Source organism: Dermacentor andersoni, chromosome 9 (assembly GCF_023375885.2).
Source record: "Dermacentor andersoni chromosome 9, qqDerAnde1_hic_scaffold, whole genome shotgun sequence".
NCBI lineage: Eukaryota > Metazoa > Arthropoda > Arachnida > Ixodida > Ixodidae > Dermacentor > Dermacentor andersoni.
The window spans coordinates 15129062-15144435 of NC_092822.1; the positions used below are offsets into that span (position 1 = coordinate 15129062).

The following is a 15374-nucleotide window of genomic DNA, read 5'->3' on the forward strand; positions in this document are numbered from 1 at the left end:
ATTGAATTATGGGGTTTTACGTGCCAAAACCACTTTCTGATTTTGAGGCACGCCGTAGTGGAGGACTCCGGAAATTTTGACCACCTGGGATTCTTCAACGTGCACTTAAATCTAAGTACACGGGTGTTTTCGCATTTCGCCCCCATCGAAATGCGGCCGCCGCGGCCGGGATTCAATCCCGCGACCTCGTGCTCAGCAGCCCAACACCATAGCCACTGAGCAACCACGGCGGGTAGTTAAATGGTGGCCTTTAATCTCTCGAAACTGGACGGCGGATTACGAGAGATGCCACAGCGAAAGGTCCCGTATTAATTTTCATCATCTGGAGATCTTTAGGTTGTCCCTAAATCTAAGCACACAAGTTTTTTTTTTTTTTTGTCGTTTCGCCCCCTTCGATATGTGTCCACCACGGCCGGGAACTGAACCAGCGTCTTCGTTCTCAACCACGGAACGCCACAAAAGCGAACACTTCAAAGGATTTTCTTTGATGCTCGAGTCGCCTCAGCGATCACTCATGTCTGCAAGGCCGTAAGAAGCGAGGCCGTAAGAAGTTCTACGAAGGCAGTAAGAAAACAGCTTGGAAAGTAAGGAAGGAGGCGGCAGCGGCCACCTTCTTTCATCCGCTTTTTAGGAATTGTGCTGTGGCTGTCCCTGTAGGTAATCTGCCATCCAACTCAGTAATGGCCAGATTGACCCTTCCTTCACATCGTTTCGCCCCAATCCTCCCGTCGGTAGTAAAAAAAATCTTACAGCGCCGCTTCAAACACATACGGAGGCTCGCTCTGTCGCACGGATTGCAACAGGTGAGCATCGTGCGCAGAGCAGTGATACGGCACGAAAATTGAACACGCTCTTTATGTCGGCAGCTTTCTTGTAGATCATCCTCCGGAACTAGAAACGCTGTCTGCGCTCAGTAAGATGCAGGTCTGACTCCGCATGTGCGCATTGATGCACGTACTGCAGTCTGACCCGGACTAACCTCATCTCACCCAAGGCAGGCTTGAGCGTCGGCTTTTGAAGCCGACGCTCAGCAGTGGCTATAAAAGAGCTGATCTTGCAATGATGAGCAGGCTGCACAGCTCTAGGCTAAAACCGTCTTAAGAATAACATGCCCCATATGGGCTTATACTCCAAGTGCAAGATGAGATAGCAATGTATACAGCCTGGAAGTCGCAGTAACTGGCTGAAATGTTCTTCCGCAGCGATGTTAGCGTGAATTAATAAAGGCAAGGCGCCGAAGACCAGGGCTCAAGAAGAAGAGCGCAAATGACAGGACCGGCGCCACTCACAACTTCGTTTGTGTTCTTCTTCTTGAGTCCTGGTCTTCTGTGCCTTTCCTTTATTAATTCAAGCATAAACCAACTAGCCCAAGCAAGAGTTTTACATGTTAGCATGGTTGCGTAAACAGTGTATCCGGTTCCTTTCAATTATAGTTAATGAAAGAGAAACATTTTCTCCTGTTATGTGTTTCTAAGGCAGAGCCAGACATAAGAAAATTTAGCTGCACATTAAGTTTTTTTTGGTTGGCTTGAACAATAACAAGTCAGCACCACTAAACTAGCGGGCTGCAGAAAACTGTACAGTTCATGTTTACTATTTCATGTGCAGTCTCTGTCTGCAATTTGCTACGATGAAAGATATTTTGAACATCAAGAACTGCAGAGAATGCCTACAGCGATGTACTATGCTCTGCACTAAGTGTATTTACGGTACATTTCTGGTGCTACAATATAAGGTTTCTGCGCAGTAGGCATCAAATGTTCGGAACAGTCAGTGGTGCTGTCAGTGTGCTCTCCGGATGCCTCAGTGTTAACGCCGGTTTCTGGCCAGCGAACTCTGGCGCAACTCACAGGTGCAAGTTGGTGCGACGTCGGACCACTGTCCGTTGCGGAGGCACGTTCTGGACTCCGGCCCCTCCATGATGTGTCCCGGATGGCATTTGTAGTGCACAGTGTCGTGCACCTGGAAGTCTTCTTCAACCACGTAGCCCCCAAGAGGAATGTCCGGTTCCCCGCATGATATCACTGCGATGGCGAGATGGTCGACACAATAGATGTAATACGATAGCACTAGAACGCCTTAAGATGTCACTTAAGCAATGCCTTTTGTCGGAAGATTGTGAGCAAAAAATTACCTCATTAGGTGACGCTTTGAGCACTCTGTTGTGCATTTCTTGCCGTTTTATACCATTCGCGCGCTATTGCCTGCGCAGTTGCATCAATATCGCATTTTATTGTATTTTCTATTGTATTTTACAGAACCTTTTCCATTTGTGTTTCACAATCCGCTACTTGCTTTGGGTCCTGAATTGCATAATGCGCACTTTGGACGATGAGCTTTAATTGCTTGATTGATTGGTTGGTTGATTGGTTGATTGGCTAATTAATTAATTAATTAATTAATTAATTAATTAGTTATTTAATTAATTAATCGAACAATTGATTGATTGATTGATTGATTGATTGATTGATTGATTGATTGATTGATTGATTGATTGATTGATTGATTGATTGATTGATTGATTGATTGATTGATTGATTGATTGATTGATTGATTGATTGATTGATTGCGTTATGGGCTATCTATTAATGATACGTGGAAGGTTTCGCAAACCCCATAAAATGCGGTGCATAAGAGGGGAAAAATGGAATGAAATAAAAGAGAAAAAAATTCGTTTATTTCGCTTCCGCCAATCAAAAGTCTTTAATCGAGTGGCATATGGCAGATGGGTCATCTTGTTTTTCTCGTCTTCAACTTTCTCTGTTTTATTTGTTTAAGCGTTGTTTCACTACATATGCCTTGCACCTCACAGGCTATGGCTACGCTGCTCCATAGCTTGTGAGGCCCCACCACAACACGTAACCTTCTTCTCAACCGTCTTTTCAACAGTGATGCAAAAGGAATTCGGAACAAGGAACTGCATACCATTTAAATAACACGCAAGAGCTAAGAGAGTTTACCGGCTGCCTGCTTTCCTTTGTTTTCTTTTTTTTATTTATTTATTTAAGGCAGTTCTTAAGCCTAATGTCATGGAATACAGCCCACTTTAGGCGCATCAGCAATATTAAAGCAAGAATAAAAAACATGGACTGCACCCGTATGACTTTGGTCTGAGCTAGCATAAAGAAAACAGCCAGTATACAGAACACAAACGCTAAGAGCGCCATGCCGCGTCTCAAGCGACCGATCGGCGAGCAAAAGAAAACGATCGTTGCCGCCGCTGGGATCTTAAAGATGCGTCTTCGGAGGCGCGGTGGCGTTCCCGACGGACTCGGTCACGTTGACGTGCGCGGCCCCGAGCGGAGCGGTCGCCGCCGCCGCGTCGCCTATCGCGCAGAGAGGCTCACTTTCGCAGCTGGGCTCCACGTCACTCCAGAGACCTGTCTCTAGGCACGTCCTCGTGTCCACACCGTTCAGGGTGAAGTTGTCGCCGCAAGAGTAACGCGCCACGCTCAGGTAGGTCGAGGTGCCGTTGACTAGGTACACGTCGCCGTCTTCCAGAGGACGAGGCTCACCGCAGTCGATATCTGCGTGAAACAAAAAGAAAAATTTAGTACCGGGTAAGGCAGCATCAACGTGATAACGTGGTAACGTTGGACAAATAACAACCGCTAATTTCCCCAAACTTTCGCCAACGCCTTCTACATGCTCTGAAACCAATTAGCGCGAATTAGTTCAACTTTTCTCATCTGCGCTTGGTTTGGTGAGTAATTCATAATGTACGTACTTAGTGTTTATTTATTTTATGCGCTTCATGCCGATTTAAATACCTCGTCTGAAGTACCAAACCCTGCATATCGCATGCTTGGCACCTTAAGCTATCAGTAAATTTTTTCTCTCATCACACTCACTAAGTCATAAGGACGTAATCACGCCTACGCAGCTTTATTTTTTTCTCAATATCTTTCCTGTAAATCGTCTGCCCTTCTCTGCATATTTTACTGCATTATTACTTATTTATTTATTTATTTATTTATTTATTTATTTATTTATTTATTTATTTATTTATTTATTTATTTGCGGATGCTGTCAGCGTTTACACGAGGCTATTACAGGAGTGGAATGGAAATGCATAACAGCATTCTAGAAAACAATCATATTAGATACTTTGCGCGCTCAAATAGTTTACAAGTGAAAGGACGAATTAATAGCACCAAATGATAAATTAGCAAATTGTAGGCAAATAAATGCACCAAGTCACATATGGGGAAAAAAAATCTGTTAGCAGTTACAGACCAGTATGTAAGCTATGAATTCTTGAATGAAAAAGTTGATGACGACGATGCGGCTTCTTCAGACAGAGAATTCCATTCGCTAATAGCTTTTGGGAAGAAGGTATGCTTAAGACAGTCAGTACGAACAGCAGGAGTACAAATAAACATTGAATGGAGGTTCAAGGTCTCCCCTTCCACGCTCGAAACATTACCCGCCGTACATCTGCACCACACACAAGTTACATAAGCAGATACCGGTACTAGACGTGTGGTTTTCACCACTGCCTAGGCAGGAAAGTCTTCCATGCGGGAAATGCTACAGTGGAATGCCTTTATAACGATGTGCTTCGCACCTCCAAAATCTTTCCTTGTACAGGTCACGTCGTTGTAAATATTGCGCAGCGTACCGCTCACAATCAAGCAGGCTAAACACGTTCTACAAAAGAAAACCTTTATTTTACATGAATTCACAAAAGGCTTAGTGCAATAAGTCACTATTTTTTACGTACATTTCTTCTGGCGGAATGTGCGACTGCAGCCGAACTCAGCGCACCGACATTGATGGCATGCTCCGCTGTGAAATGCGGGAGCGACGCCAGATAAAGCTCAACATCGTCGGATGCAGCTGTCGTCTTCCTTGCCGCCAAAATTTTTCAGTTGTCTACGGGCTCTTTATTGCTCTTGCCTTCGCTGACATTCACCTCCTTTCCGCCTTGAAAAAAGGTTGTGAAGACGCCGTCGGTCATCAGTTGCCATAATATCATCATGTCGCAATCAACTGCGGCGCATTCGTCATTCGCCGCGCGCACTGCTGTGTTACAAGCATCATTCGAATTGATCGATTCCTGAAGCAGTACAACAGGACTGCAGCACTCTGACATCGGCATCGCCACGTGAGCGTGGCGTCTGCGGAGGGCACAGTGGCACCGCTATGTGGCGTTCGTTGTAAAGCTACAACCTAGCAGTCGGGGCACGTAAATTTATTCGTTGCAGGGGCGAATTCGTTGTAGGGATCTTCGTTGTAGAAGTGTTCACACTACTCATGAAGAATATGAATTCGGCGGGGACATAATCAATGCTTCGTTACACAGGACATTTTGTTGCTTTGTTGCAGGTGTGTTCGACTATATAATTTTCAAGCCCGCGGAGGCGATGTCGCAATGTCCCCTCAGCAGCGGTCGTTGCTGTAGAGTTCCGAGTCAAACTTGATGGATATGTTGTCTCGCAAGAAACATTTCTGAATCACAGAATTTGTCTACGGCGCACTGAATACTGCGCTGTTCTGAGTTCACTTCCTCCATATGTCTGCAGTAGCTTTCAATCAGCTGTCGGACGCCAGGTCTACCTTAAATTCCCAGGAACATACAAACCAGATGCACATCTTATGTGGGCGAACTTGCAGTGCAATTTTTATCACTAAAGCAGCTTCCTCCCCAAACCCTTTGTGAATATGCTGGCAAATGTCTGTAGACAACAGGCATTTTGTAAGCAATGTACCGGCATCTAGTGGCGTAAATTGGACGAAAAGTATTCAGGTATCAAAACACACACACACACAAAGAATAGGATAACTAGACTATACGCGAATTGTTTTTTGCCCAGTTGGTGCTCGGTGCGTCCGTTATTCAAGAACACCAACTAGCCTAACCTTTCATTCGTTTGGATAGATATGTCTCTGAGCTATCTAAACCAGTGAAAACTTTAAAGTGCGCCTGTAATAGCCATCTCATTTCATTTACTTCTTTCTTCCAATCACCAAGAAACACGCCACAATGTCTGTTACAGAGCCACAGCACGAATACTTCCTTTGGTATTGCTTATTGTCTTTTACGTATATACTGGCTCATGGTGCGCCTGGTGCATGTGATGGTGGATTTGACCGCGTTTCTTTATTGTTGTTACTATTATTACGCCTTCACATCAGGCGCGCGGTGTAGATACCAGAAATACGTAATGGTCCCTGCAAGCTGCCTTCAGTGAGTGGAGTGGCCTGAGAAACAAGGAGTAAACAAGAAAGGCAGTGGATGTTTGAGACCCTTCTAGGTGAGAGGAAAGACGACGTGGATATTGGAGAAAACGCCGCTGTTTACGTGAAGGAATCTTCAATGCAGCGGTCGCCGCAAAAAAAAAAAAAAAAAAAAACGCTGAAGCGTTCAGCCAAGAACGGATTACGAGTTTGATGTGCAAGAAACAGAGAATAAAAAGTGCGAGGAATAGCGAAATAGCTGTATAGGTGTTGCGCGTGCTACGTATTATGCAGCAGTGCTCGCACAGTGGCATAGGAAAGCAGGCAGGGTAAGTATATACGGACGACGGACAGTATATACGGACGACCGATCGCAGCGTAATCTCTCGGGCAGCCTCAATTCTGCCGGATGAAGGGGTTCAGTGAAGCTCGGTGACGGGGTTCGAAAAGGCGAGGGAGCCTGCGGGCGAAGTGGGCTTTTCCACACAAGTGCAGCATTGATGGTCCGTTCCTTGGGGGATCGGGACGACGCGTAGACGTGGTCTGTGCGGAAAATAAAACGCTTCAGAGGAAGCTCGGAAACTCGGCCACTCGATAGGCAAAGCCACAATAGTGAGCGGTGGCCGTTAGATGCTCCGGTGAAATAAGGTTTCTCGACAAGGCGGGAACAAACGTTGCTAGTCTAAGGCTACAGAAAATTGGATGTTTGTCGCTGGGCAGAACAAAACAGGACGTAAAGGTAAAAGAGCCCGTGACACTTTACAAAAGGCAGCAAAGACAATTGAGCCCGCCGTAGGATTGCCTAGGAAGAATAGCCACGCGACAGAGTAAACCCCGCGCTGCTCAGGAGGAGCAAGTGTTTTTTTTTTTCTACGTTGCTTTAGGAAGCGCCTTACGGCGACTTGTGATGGCGAGTGGGAGGAATGGGCCACAGTTATGGGACTGCGCGAATGATTGCGTAGAACATGAGAGCAGTGTAAGCAGTGTGTATGGTAGGCGTGTGAGACTATACGTATGTGCTTGTTTCTTTCACTGCAAGAATTCTTTTATTTCTGATGTTTCCCACTCTCGTTATTCTGGCAGCGGTCCCATGACTAGTGTGTTGTGCTTCTTTCTACAGCCACGCATCTTAAAAGGGCACGCTTGATTTGTTTTACCAGCACGAAAAATACAGCGTTTATCTACGTGTTAAAGAAACGTAGACACAACAAACGCTGGACTACAACTGAAATTTTCTTCAAGAAGGCCAGTTGAGCGAGAACATAAAACATAGAGCATTTTTACTGCTCATGCTTGTCCCTCATCCTGTGGCTAATATATTCCATTTCTTTACACGTGATGCCCACAGAAGTGGTGCTAATGCAGTTGTAACATTCTTCTATTATGCACAATGGCTTAAACGCTAATCTATTAGATTCTGATGTAAACCTGCCCAAAGCAATTGTGCTATAAAAAAAAACGGGTTGCACTGACATCGTTTACAGTGATCAGGAAGAAGCCCTGCTGGACCTGCTTTTGGTGCTGCATGCGCGTGGTGTTCTCTCAGTCTATATTGCTTATGCACCTTCGAGTCTGACCAACGTGCCAGGCGAGGGTGGGAATTTGTAAACCACTTCTGTCGTACACGGATCGAAGTTTGTCCCGAGGCGAGAATAAAACCGGTTAGCCGCAATTTCCCGTCACTTTCTTTAACGGGTGGGTCAGGTTTAGCTCATATGGCACTCTTCTGTTAAGGAGAGTGGCGGCAAAATGCGGCCATTCCGGTTTTATTCTCGGACCCGGACAAACAGGCGCACATTTGGCCAGTCGTCAATGGCGCGACCAAGAAACACTGCCGGACTGAGAAGCACACCACGCGCTTCGATCCGTGCAGCACGGAAGGAGATCACGGGATTCCACTCTCGTGTGGCAGAAGCTGCGTTTGTCAGACTGGAAGGTGAGTGCGTAAACAACAGGCTGAAAGACCACACCGCGCGCATGCAGAGGCAACAGCAGGCAACAGCAGTCCCAGCAGGGCTTCTTCCTGATCACTGTTACCGATATCAGTGTAGCCCGCAATTTGAGAGCGTGAAGGGGATCATGGTGACTGACCAAGTCTGATGAATAAGCCGACGTTTCGGAACCGCGTACGGGTTCCTTGTTCACTGAGTTGGACAGGAAATTGTCGTCACTTATATAGCCAGCCCGTGACGTAACGAACGTGCATAAATGGCAGGCATAGTCCCTGGTGTCCGGTTCATCGTAGCTGGCGTCGAGTGAACGATTAGAGATTCTAGCAGCCGTCGGGATGACATGTTCTTTTCTTTGGCAACAACAGTGGCATTGTCCCAGTCAATCTTGTTATTATGTTCCTGCGCATGCTCGGCAATGGCGTTCGTCGTGTTACTATTATTTCTTACGTCACGTTTATGGTCCTTGAGGCGTCTGGAGAACTTCCCTGCTTTATAAATATATACTTTGTGGAAATCAGCGCATGGTATCTTATACACAACTGCTGGGAATGATTCAACAGGTAACCTGCCTTTCACATTCATTAGCTGGTTCTGGAGCTTGCTCCGGAACCAGCTAATGAACCAGCTACAATTTGAGAGCGTACGTGTCTTGCCTATAAGTTTATATTCGAATCGAATAGATTAGCGTTTATGGCATTTTGCATAAAGAAAGGTGATAATTGCACTAGCACGGCTTCTGTTGCTATGACACAGAATTAGATGGAATGTCTCAGTCGGAGGATGAGGGGCACGCATGCGCAGTAAAAATTCTCCATATATTATGTCTCGCCCCAGTAACCTTTTCTAAATTGAATTTCAGTTGTAGTGCAGCGTTTGTGATCTGTACGCATCTTCTCCGCGTCCCGTGTTTTTCTTTTTTTTTTGCGCTGGTAATATGAGCGAAGAATTGAACAATCAAGCTTTATTGGTATTATTAATCGGTAAATATTATTAAGTAGCCAGTTTAGCAACAATACTTATAGGATCAGGGACACAATATTTCCACATTACAACCCACTGAGAGAGAAAGCCGGCGTCTGTAGCAGCGAAACGGTACCTAAATTCCCATTGGCTGTTACGCCACGTCACCAGCGCTCGGGACGAGACGGTTTGTCGTCGACGAGGCAGTGGCGTGACACCCCCGTGTGGGTGGCGCCGTCTCGCTCTCGGAAGCCGGCGCGCAATCCCTCCTCTCTCTCTCTCTCTCTCACCCCCACTGGGCTTGGCTGCTGCGCGTGCTTACCGGCCTTGGTGGCCGCTGCTGCTTCCTCGGTCTCTCGTCGCGCAGGACGTCGATGGCATGCGACGTTGGAGCTGCAGGCTGCTGCTGCTTGCTGGCGCGGGAAGCACGTACCGATATTGTGCATACTAGCAGCGCAAAACTCGAAGGACCACTCAGCGGCGCTCGATTGGACATTAATGCTTCACAACTGATAAGAAGTTATTCGGTGTCCTAATTGTTTCAACTGTTTTTCTGCGTTGGATGCGTATCCTAAACATCTAAACCATGGCATAAATATGGACAACCCTCCCAACACGCTACACGGTTGGGCATAATAGATCCTCTGCGGGCGGTTTGAGTTTCGTTTCTCAGGAGATTGTTGCGTGTTGACGTCATGTCGTAAAACATGGTCACGTGAGAGCAGGACCCCGCGATGTTTTGACACTCGCTCAGGCTCTTTCGGTCGCCAGGCTCTTTCGGCTGCTTCATCGTACCTTGAAGACGACCGACCGCATTAACCTTCCAGCATATTGTGATAAACTTTGGTAGCGTGAGTGCAAGAGAAAGATGTGCTCACATTTGCAGGTGGGTTCGTCACCGCTCCACGTCCCTCCTAGCTGGCAGTGGCGGGTGTCGTTGCCGATGAGCTTGTGCCCGATGTCGCACTTGTAGTGTGCTCTGTCACCGTACCGGCGGCCCTGCACGTCAAGGCTGGAGCTCGGCACCGGAGACAGCTCTGTGCAGAAGCTCTCTGCAACCACGATGAGTGTGGAAGAGGAGGAATGGAAAAATAGAATAAACATATTTGTAAGAGTCGTACTCCGCTTCCTCTTGTGTGTGTGTGCGGACGTGATAGCCACGTTCCATCTGGTACGTTTGTGACACGCTGGAATAAAAAAGTCGTATAATTTTGAATGTTTGTACAGCATTGGACAACAGGAATAACATGCAGATTGTACATACAACAAATAGCGGTGCGCACCACGTAGTACAAATAATAAAATACTGAGCACAGGTGCCAAGCATTTACTCTGTAAATACTTGCTTTGTAGCATTATGTTGAATTCATGCGGGTGACCACTTTTCCCTTCCGTATGATCGACCACCAACTCGCGCATTTGTAGAAAACTTCTTCCTTCAATAGCAACAACATAGACTGAACATTCTGTGTTTTTTTTTTTTCATCGCTCTTACAGCAATTATTAAGCCTTTACAGTCAGACCTGCGCCAGATGTCTCCCACTCATTTTCGTAAGTAACACAGGACGTTCAGTTAGCAGTAGCACAGTATAAAACTGAACCGAAAAAACAAGTTCATAGCGCCAACAGAACAGACAGCGAAGAAAAGAAAAGCATAACTCATCGCGGTAGCACAGTGGCTCTGGCGTTGCGCTGCTGAGCTCGAGGTTGCGGGTTCGATCCCGGCGCCGCATTCCGATGGGGGCGGAATGCGAAAATGCTCGTGTACCGTGCATTGGGCGCACGTTAAAGAACACGAGGTTATCAAAACTAATCCGTAGCCCCCATTACGGCGTGCCTCATAATCAAATCGTGGTTTCGGGACATGGAACCCGTAATTTTGTTTATTATTTCTTAAGCAGCTGTTTTTCCCGAGCCCAACGCGTTATCTACCGAGCGATCGCACCGCTGAAGCTTCCGAGCACGCGGGGCACACACTCCAGAATTGATGGCGTTCCTGCTTGTATGTACCTCGCATGCGATAGCACTCACTGGGGTCACATAGAATAGCTGGTGCGCGTCCCCAGCGCAGCTTTCAACATTGCCGTCGTTCTAAGCATTCCTCCCGCAAAAGCCGTTCAACGAAATAATGCTACAGTGGTGCCACAATACGCCATCGCCGCAATTTCAGAGGCTCTCCCTACGCATGCGGTATCGCCGCCTTGAGAGTGCAACAAGATTTTAGAAAACATTTTATTATGGTATAATAATTATCTTCCCCTTATTGCATGCTCAATAGTTTTGTGCTAGGTAATAATATTCTGATGGTTTGTTTTAATTGTTTTCCGCTTACGTGCTTTTCAATTCTCGGTTTGTACCCCCCTCACTCAATACTCCTTCGGGAGCCAGTTGAAATAGTCTAAATAGATAAATAGTTTCACCTGAGCTAGTTCCTCTAGAATTACCGCAGCGGACCGCTTTAAGTTATACGGTGGAACGTAGAGCAAGTCTGGCGAAACATGATTGTGTCGTGTGGTCTTTTTTATATATCCTGCCTGTAAATTTAGGTTATATGCTATAGTAATTGAAAGCGCAACTTAGTCAGCGATGACATGAAGCTGCACATCGACCACCAATAGCACGTACGTCAGCTGTACCGTGCGCAAGAGGTACTCGATCTTGCTATCGCAACACCACTCAACAGGAGCTTCGTGCGAAAAGCCTTTAGCTTTCTTTTGTGCAACTGATCCGGCTGCAACCCGGCTGTCGCGAAACTAATCTGGCTGCCGTGATGGGTGTCTGGTGTAGGCTCACATTTGTGCGTTTGCGATACTCCCAAAATGAACAGGGGAAAAAACGAAGTCTGATATCTGCGCGCATGATGGGATTACGATCACTTTTTCGCGACTGTTTGAAACGACCACACATTTCACAATTGGAGCCTACGCGGAACGTGAGCAGCATAGCAACCGCAACATTGAAGAACGCTGTCCGCTTCTGCATTCGCGAAACGTTCGCCTGTCCTTTCAATGACACACAGGATTACGCAAAGATTTCAACAGTCTCTTTTTTACTTCCAAATTTTCTTGGCGTAGCTTAGGTTTCTACAGAGTGCCTTTCAGATGCCCTTCCGCCTATGCTTCAGCTATGTCTTGGAACACTTTCCTAGTAGAGGCATTTTGTCAGAAATCAACCAGACTTGGGAGTTTATTAGGTTGCTGCTGCAGAGTGGACATTATTTCCCCCAGTGGCAAAAGCGAATCGATCCAATTAAAATCGGGTTCTCTTCCCACCTCTCCACATAGAAGTAAGTAAACACTCAGCTAACGAGTTAATCAGCGATTGTTGAACAAATTTAATTGCCTGCCCATGTAAACACAGCGCCGCCTTTAAAAACACCCTCTTTGTATAGCAAAGTGTTTACTTTAAGTAATTGCCTCATTGATAATTTTAGCCTCTCCGTCAACGTATTACAGTTTGCACAGTACTAGAACACTTAGGTTTGTGGCAGCAGCAACGCCGGCAGCACCGTCGCGGGATGTATTATGTAGCCTCGACCGAGTGTCTTAAATAACTCTACTTTAGTTCACTGTGCCCTAATCAACTCCACCATAATTAACACCAAAGGTCGTGGTTTCCACTCCCACCAGCGGTCGAGGGTTCGTAGCCTTTTCGGACCATCGTGTGGTCACGCCGGCGCCCGATTTTCCGCCTCACGAGCCATCTAATGCTTTCACATAAAAAAAATGCAGGACTGTTTCAACTCACGCAGGCAAGACGGCTTCGTTCCGTTCCATCTGCCCTCGGGTCCGCAGATTCGTCGCGGCTGTCCCACTAGGGTGTAGTTGGTGTCGCACACATACTCCACCGTTGCGTTGTACGTCGTGCGTCCATGCAGCATCACGATACGGCCGCTGTCCACGGGATCCGGAGCACCGCAGTCCAGGTCTGCAGGAGGAGAGCAGTGTCGACTTAGTGAAACCCACGGCGTCGTGTTAAGATACGGCCTCACTCGCAGAAATAAGCGCGCCCCGCGAAAGGCACTTTCGCGGCAAGAATTCTCTAGCATAACAGCTTGGGCTTGTTGATATATTCCATCCTGGTGCTAACAGCGCAAAACGTAGACGGGAGACGACACGAGAAGACGACACCGCAAGCGCTGCCGAAATAAGCGCGCCGCCTTGCGCGGGCTCATTTCCGCAGGTGAGGACGTCCCTTTATGCGGTGCATGACCACAAACAGGATATTGAACCGCAAAAGAAACAAGAACGTTACACATAAACTAAACCAACACGGTACAGTGTTTTCACTTCATAACGAAACCAAGATTCACAAATAATGGCCGTCACTTAAGGTTCACCATTTCCTCTGGATCTGTCCTGTCTGCACTGCGTGAACCTGTGGGGTACTTACGTAAATGTACACAAGTTTCTTGTCATTTTAAAAGTGGCAGCACCGGTATTGCGGCATTTAATGTGGCCCGTCTGGAAGCAGGCGTGTTAGTAATAAAACTCGAGTGTTTGAAGCTAGTGACCATCCGCTAGTTCTACGCTGGTGAAATGCCTACATAATCGCTGAGATAGTGCAGCAGTTCCAGGCTAGATCGCTTTTGATTATGCTATAGTAGATGCAATAAATATTACGTATGGCTTCTGACTTTTACTTCTGAGGTGTACTTTCACAGTGTGATTTTTTACCTCAATTGAAGTCATAGCACTGGATTGACACGGACAAGAAAGACGACAGGACGTGCGCCGTCTTTCTTGTGCGTGTCGATCCAATGCTATTACTTCAATTGATGCAACTAACCAACTAGCCCAAAAATAGGCATTCCTTGATTTTTTACCTACTACAGGCATGTAGAGGTCCCACGAACGAGCGGCTAAACCAGTTCATTGTAAACCCATTTGAGGCCGTTATTTGTTTATATAAATCATTTATTATAGATCTTTTTTTAAGTCATTCTTTTCGCACGATTAAGAAATCACCTAGAAAAGCTGACCCCTATGTTACAAGTTTCCACTGGCTCGTTGTTTGAACGTTTCCCTCAACTGGTTAAAATCGCGCTTCACTAAAGTCCACAAAGATCTCGCAAAAATATAAATTCTAAGAACATGACTACTAAACGCAGAAAAAAAGAATAGACGTGTGTATCAATATCTGCATTTGCTAACAAACGCTAGTATGAACGGTGATGATTCCGCGATTAAATTAAATGATGAGGTAGATACAATTTCGTGCACTGGATGCCTGCATCCACGTATAATTTCCAGCACTGCAGAAATATTTATTTCACTTTGCGAATTTATCTATAGGTAAACTGTACAGATCATCGAAAAGAACTTAAAATGTTCAAGGTCGTGGTACACCGCGTAATGTACCTTGAACCACGAGTACCAAGCGCCCCATAATCTTGAACAATACAGCAACCATGGTATGGTACGGTGTATAAAGAGCAGTAAAGTAGTCTTGTCGACGATGACGTCGATACACAAGATCCTGGACGAATATAATTTATTAAACTAGTGGCTAACAGCAGGGCACGTGTCAGCGACGCTCAAGTTTGTTGCTGTTGTTGAGTTAACAGGCCAGAGCCTTCCGAACCGTCTTCTCCGTCGCCGGATGTTTGGCACACAGCGTCCATTGCAAAGAGAATTACAGCAATACCATACTGAGAGTAGTAGTGGCTGTATATTCTGACCTTCCGAATTCCGAACTACGCAAATTCTTCAATGTCGTCGCGGTGCATAAGACCATGGATCATGAATGTGGTCAATGATCGACATCTACCATGGAGAAAAACAGACTGATATGGGCATAATTCTGCGAACATATTTAGATCGTCCCCATGATTTAGCACTAAAAAAATTACGAACGATCTTGCGGCACTGGATTCTCTGATAAGCAGAAAAGCATGTAGGCAGACGCTGGTGGATGTTTACTTTTCCGGAGAAGCAAGCGCATCAAAAGCAGCACCTACATTTTGGAAGAGGGGTCTGACGCCGTGTTAAATGATAATTTATCTTAACTCTGCTTGTAGAGAAAAGCTATACAGAAAGAAATCTACACGAGCTTCGTGGAATGCAAATTCGCAGTTGATTAAAAATCGGTCCTTGCTTGAGAGGTAAGCCGGGCATTACCACAATAGTACAGCGATATACTTTCGAACTCAGATAAACAGTAGGGTAACCAATAGCCAGCGTGAGACCACATTATTCGACAACTGGCAGCAAAGCGAAGCAATCTTGCCGCATAATAAATTAGCCAGAAATTCACTAGGCATAGAAGGCCTTTCGTGAAAGT

The 15374-nt window shown here is 46.1% G+C and overlaps 1 protein-coding gene across 1 annotated transcript in view; it reads right to left on the reverse strand.

Annotated features, from left to right (window-relative positions):
• Positions 1–15374, reverse strand: part of fw (CUB and Sushi multiple domains furrowed) — a 252255-nt gene that overhangs the window by 27908 nt on the left and 208973 nt on the right. The window contains exons 11-14 of the mRNA XM_050174796.2: positions 12840–13019; positions 9971–10144; positions 3348–3527; positions 1851–2024 (exon numbers count right to left, since the gene is read on the reverse strand). Of these exons, the coding sequence (XP_050030753.1) occupies positions 1851–2024; positions 3348–3527; positions 9971–10144; positions 12840–13019 (708 nt within the window). The remainder of the gene's footprint in view (positions 1–1850; positions 2025–3347; positions 3528–9970; positions 10145–12839; positions 13020–15374) is intronic.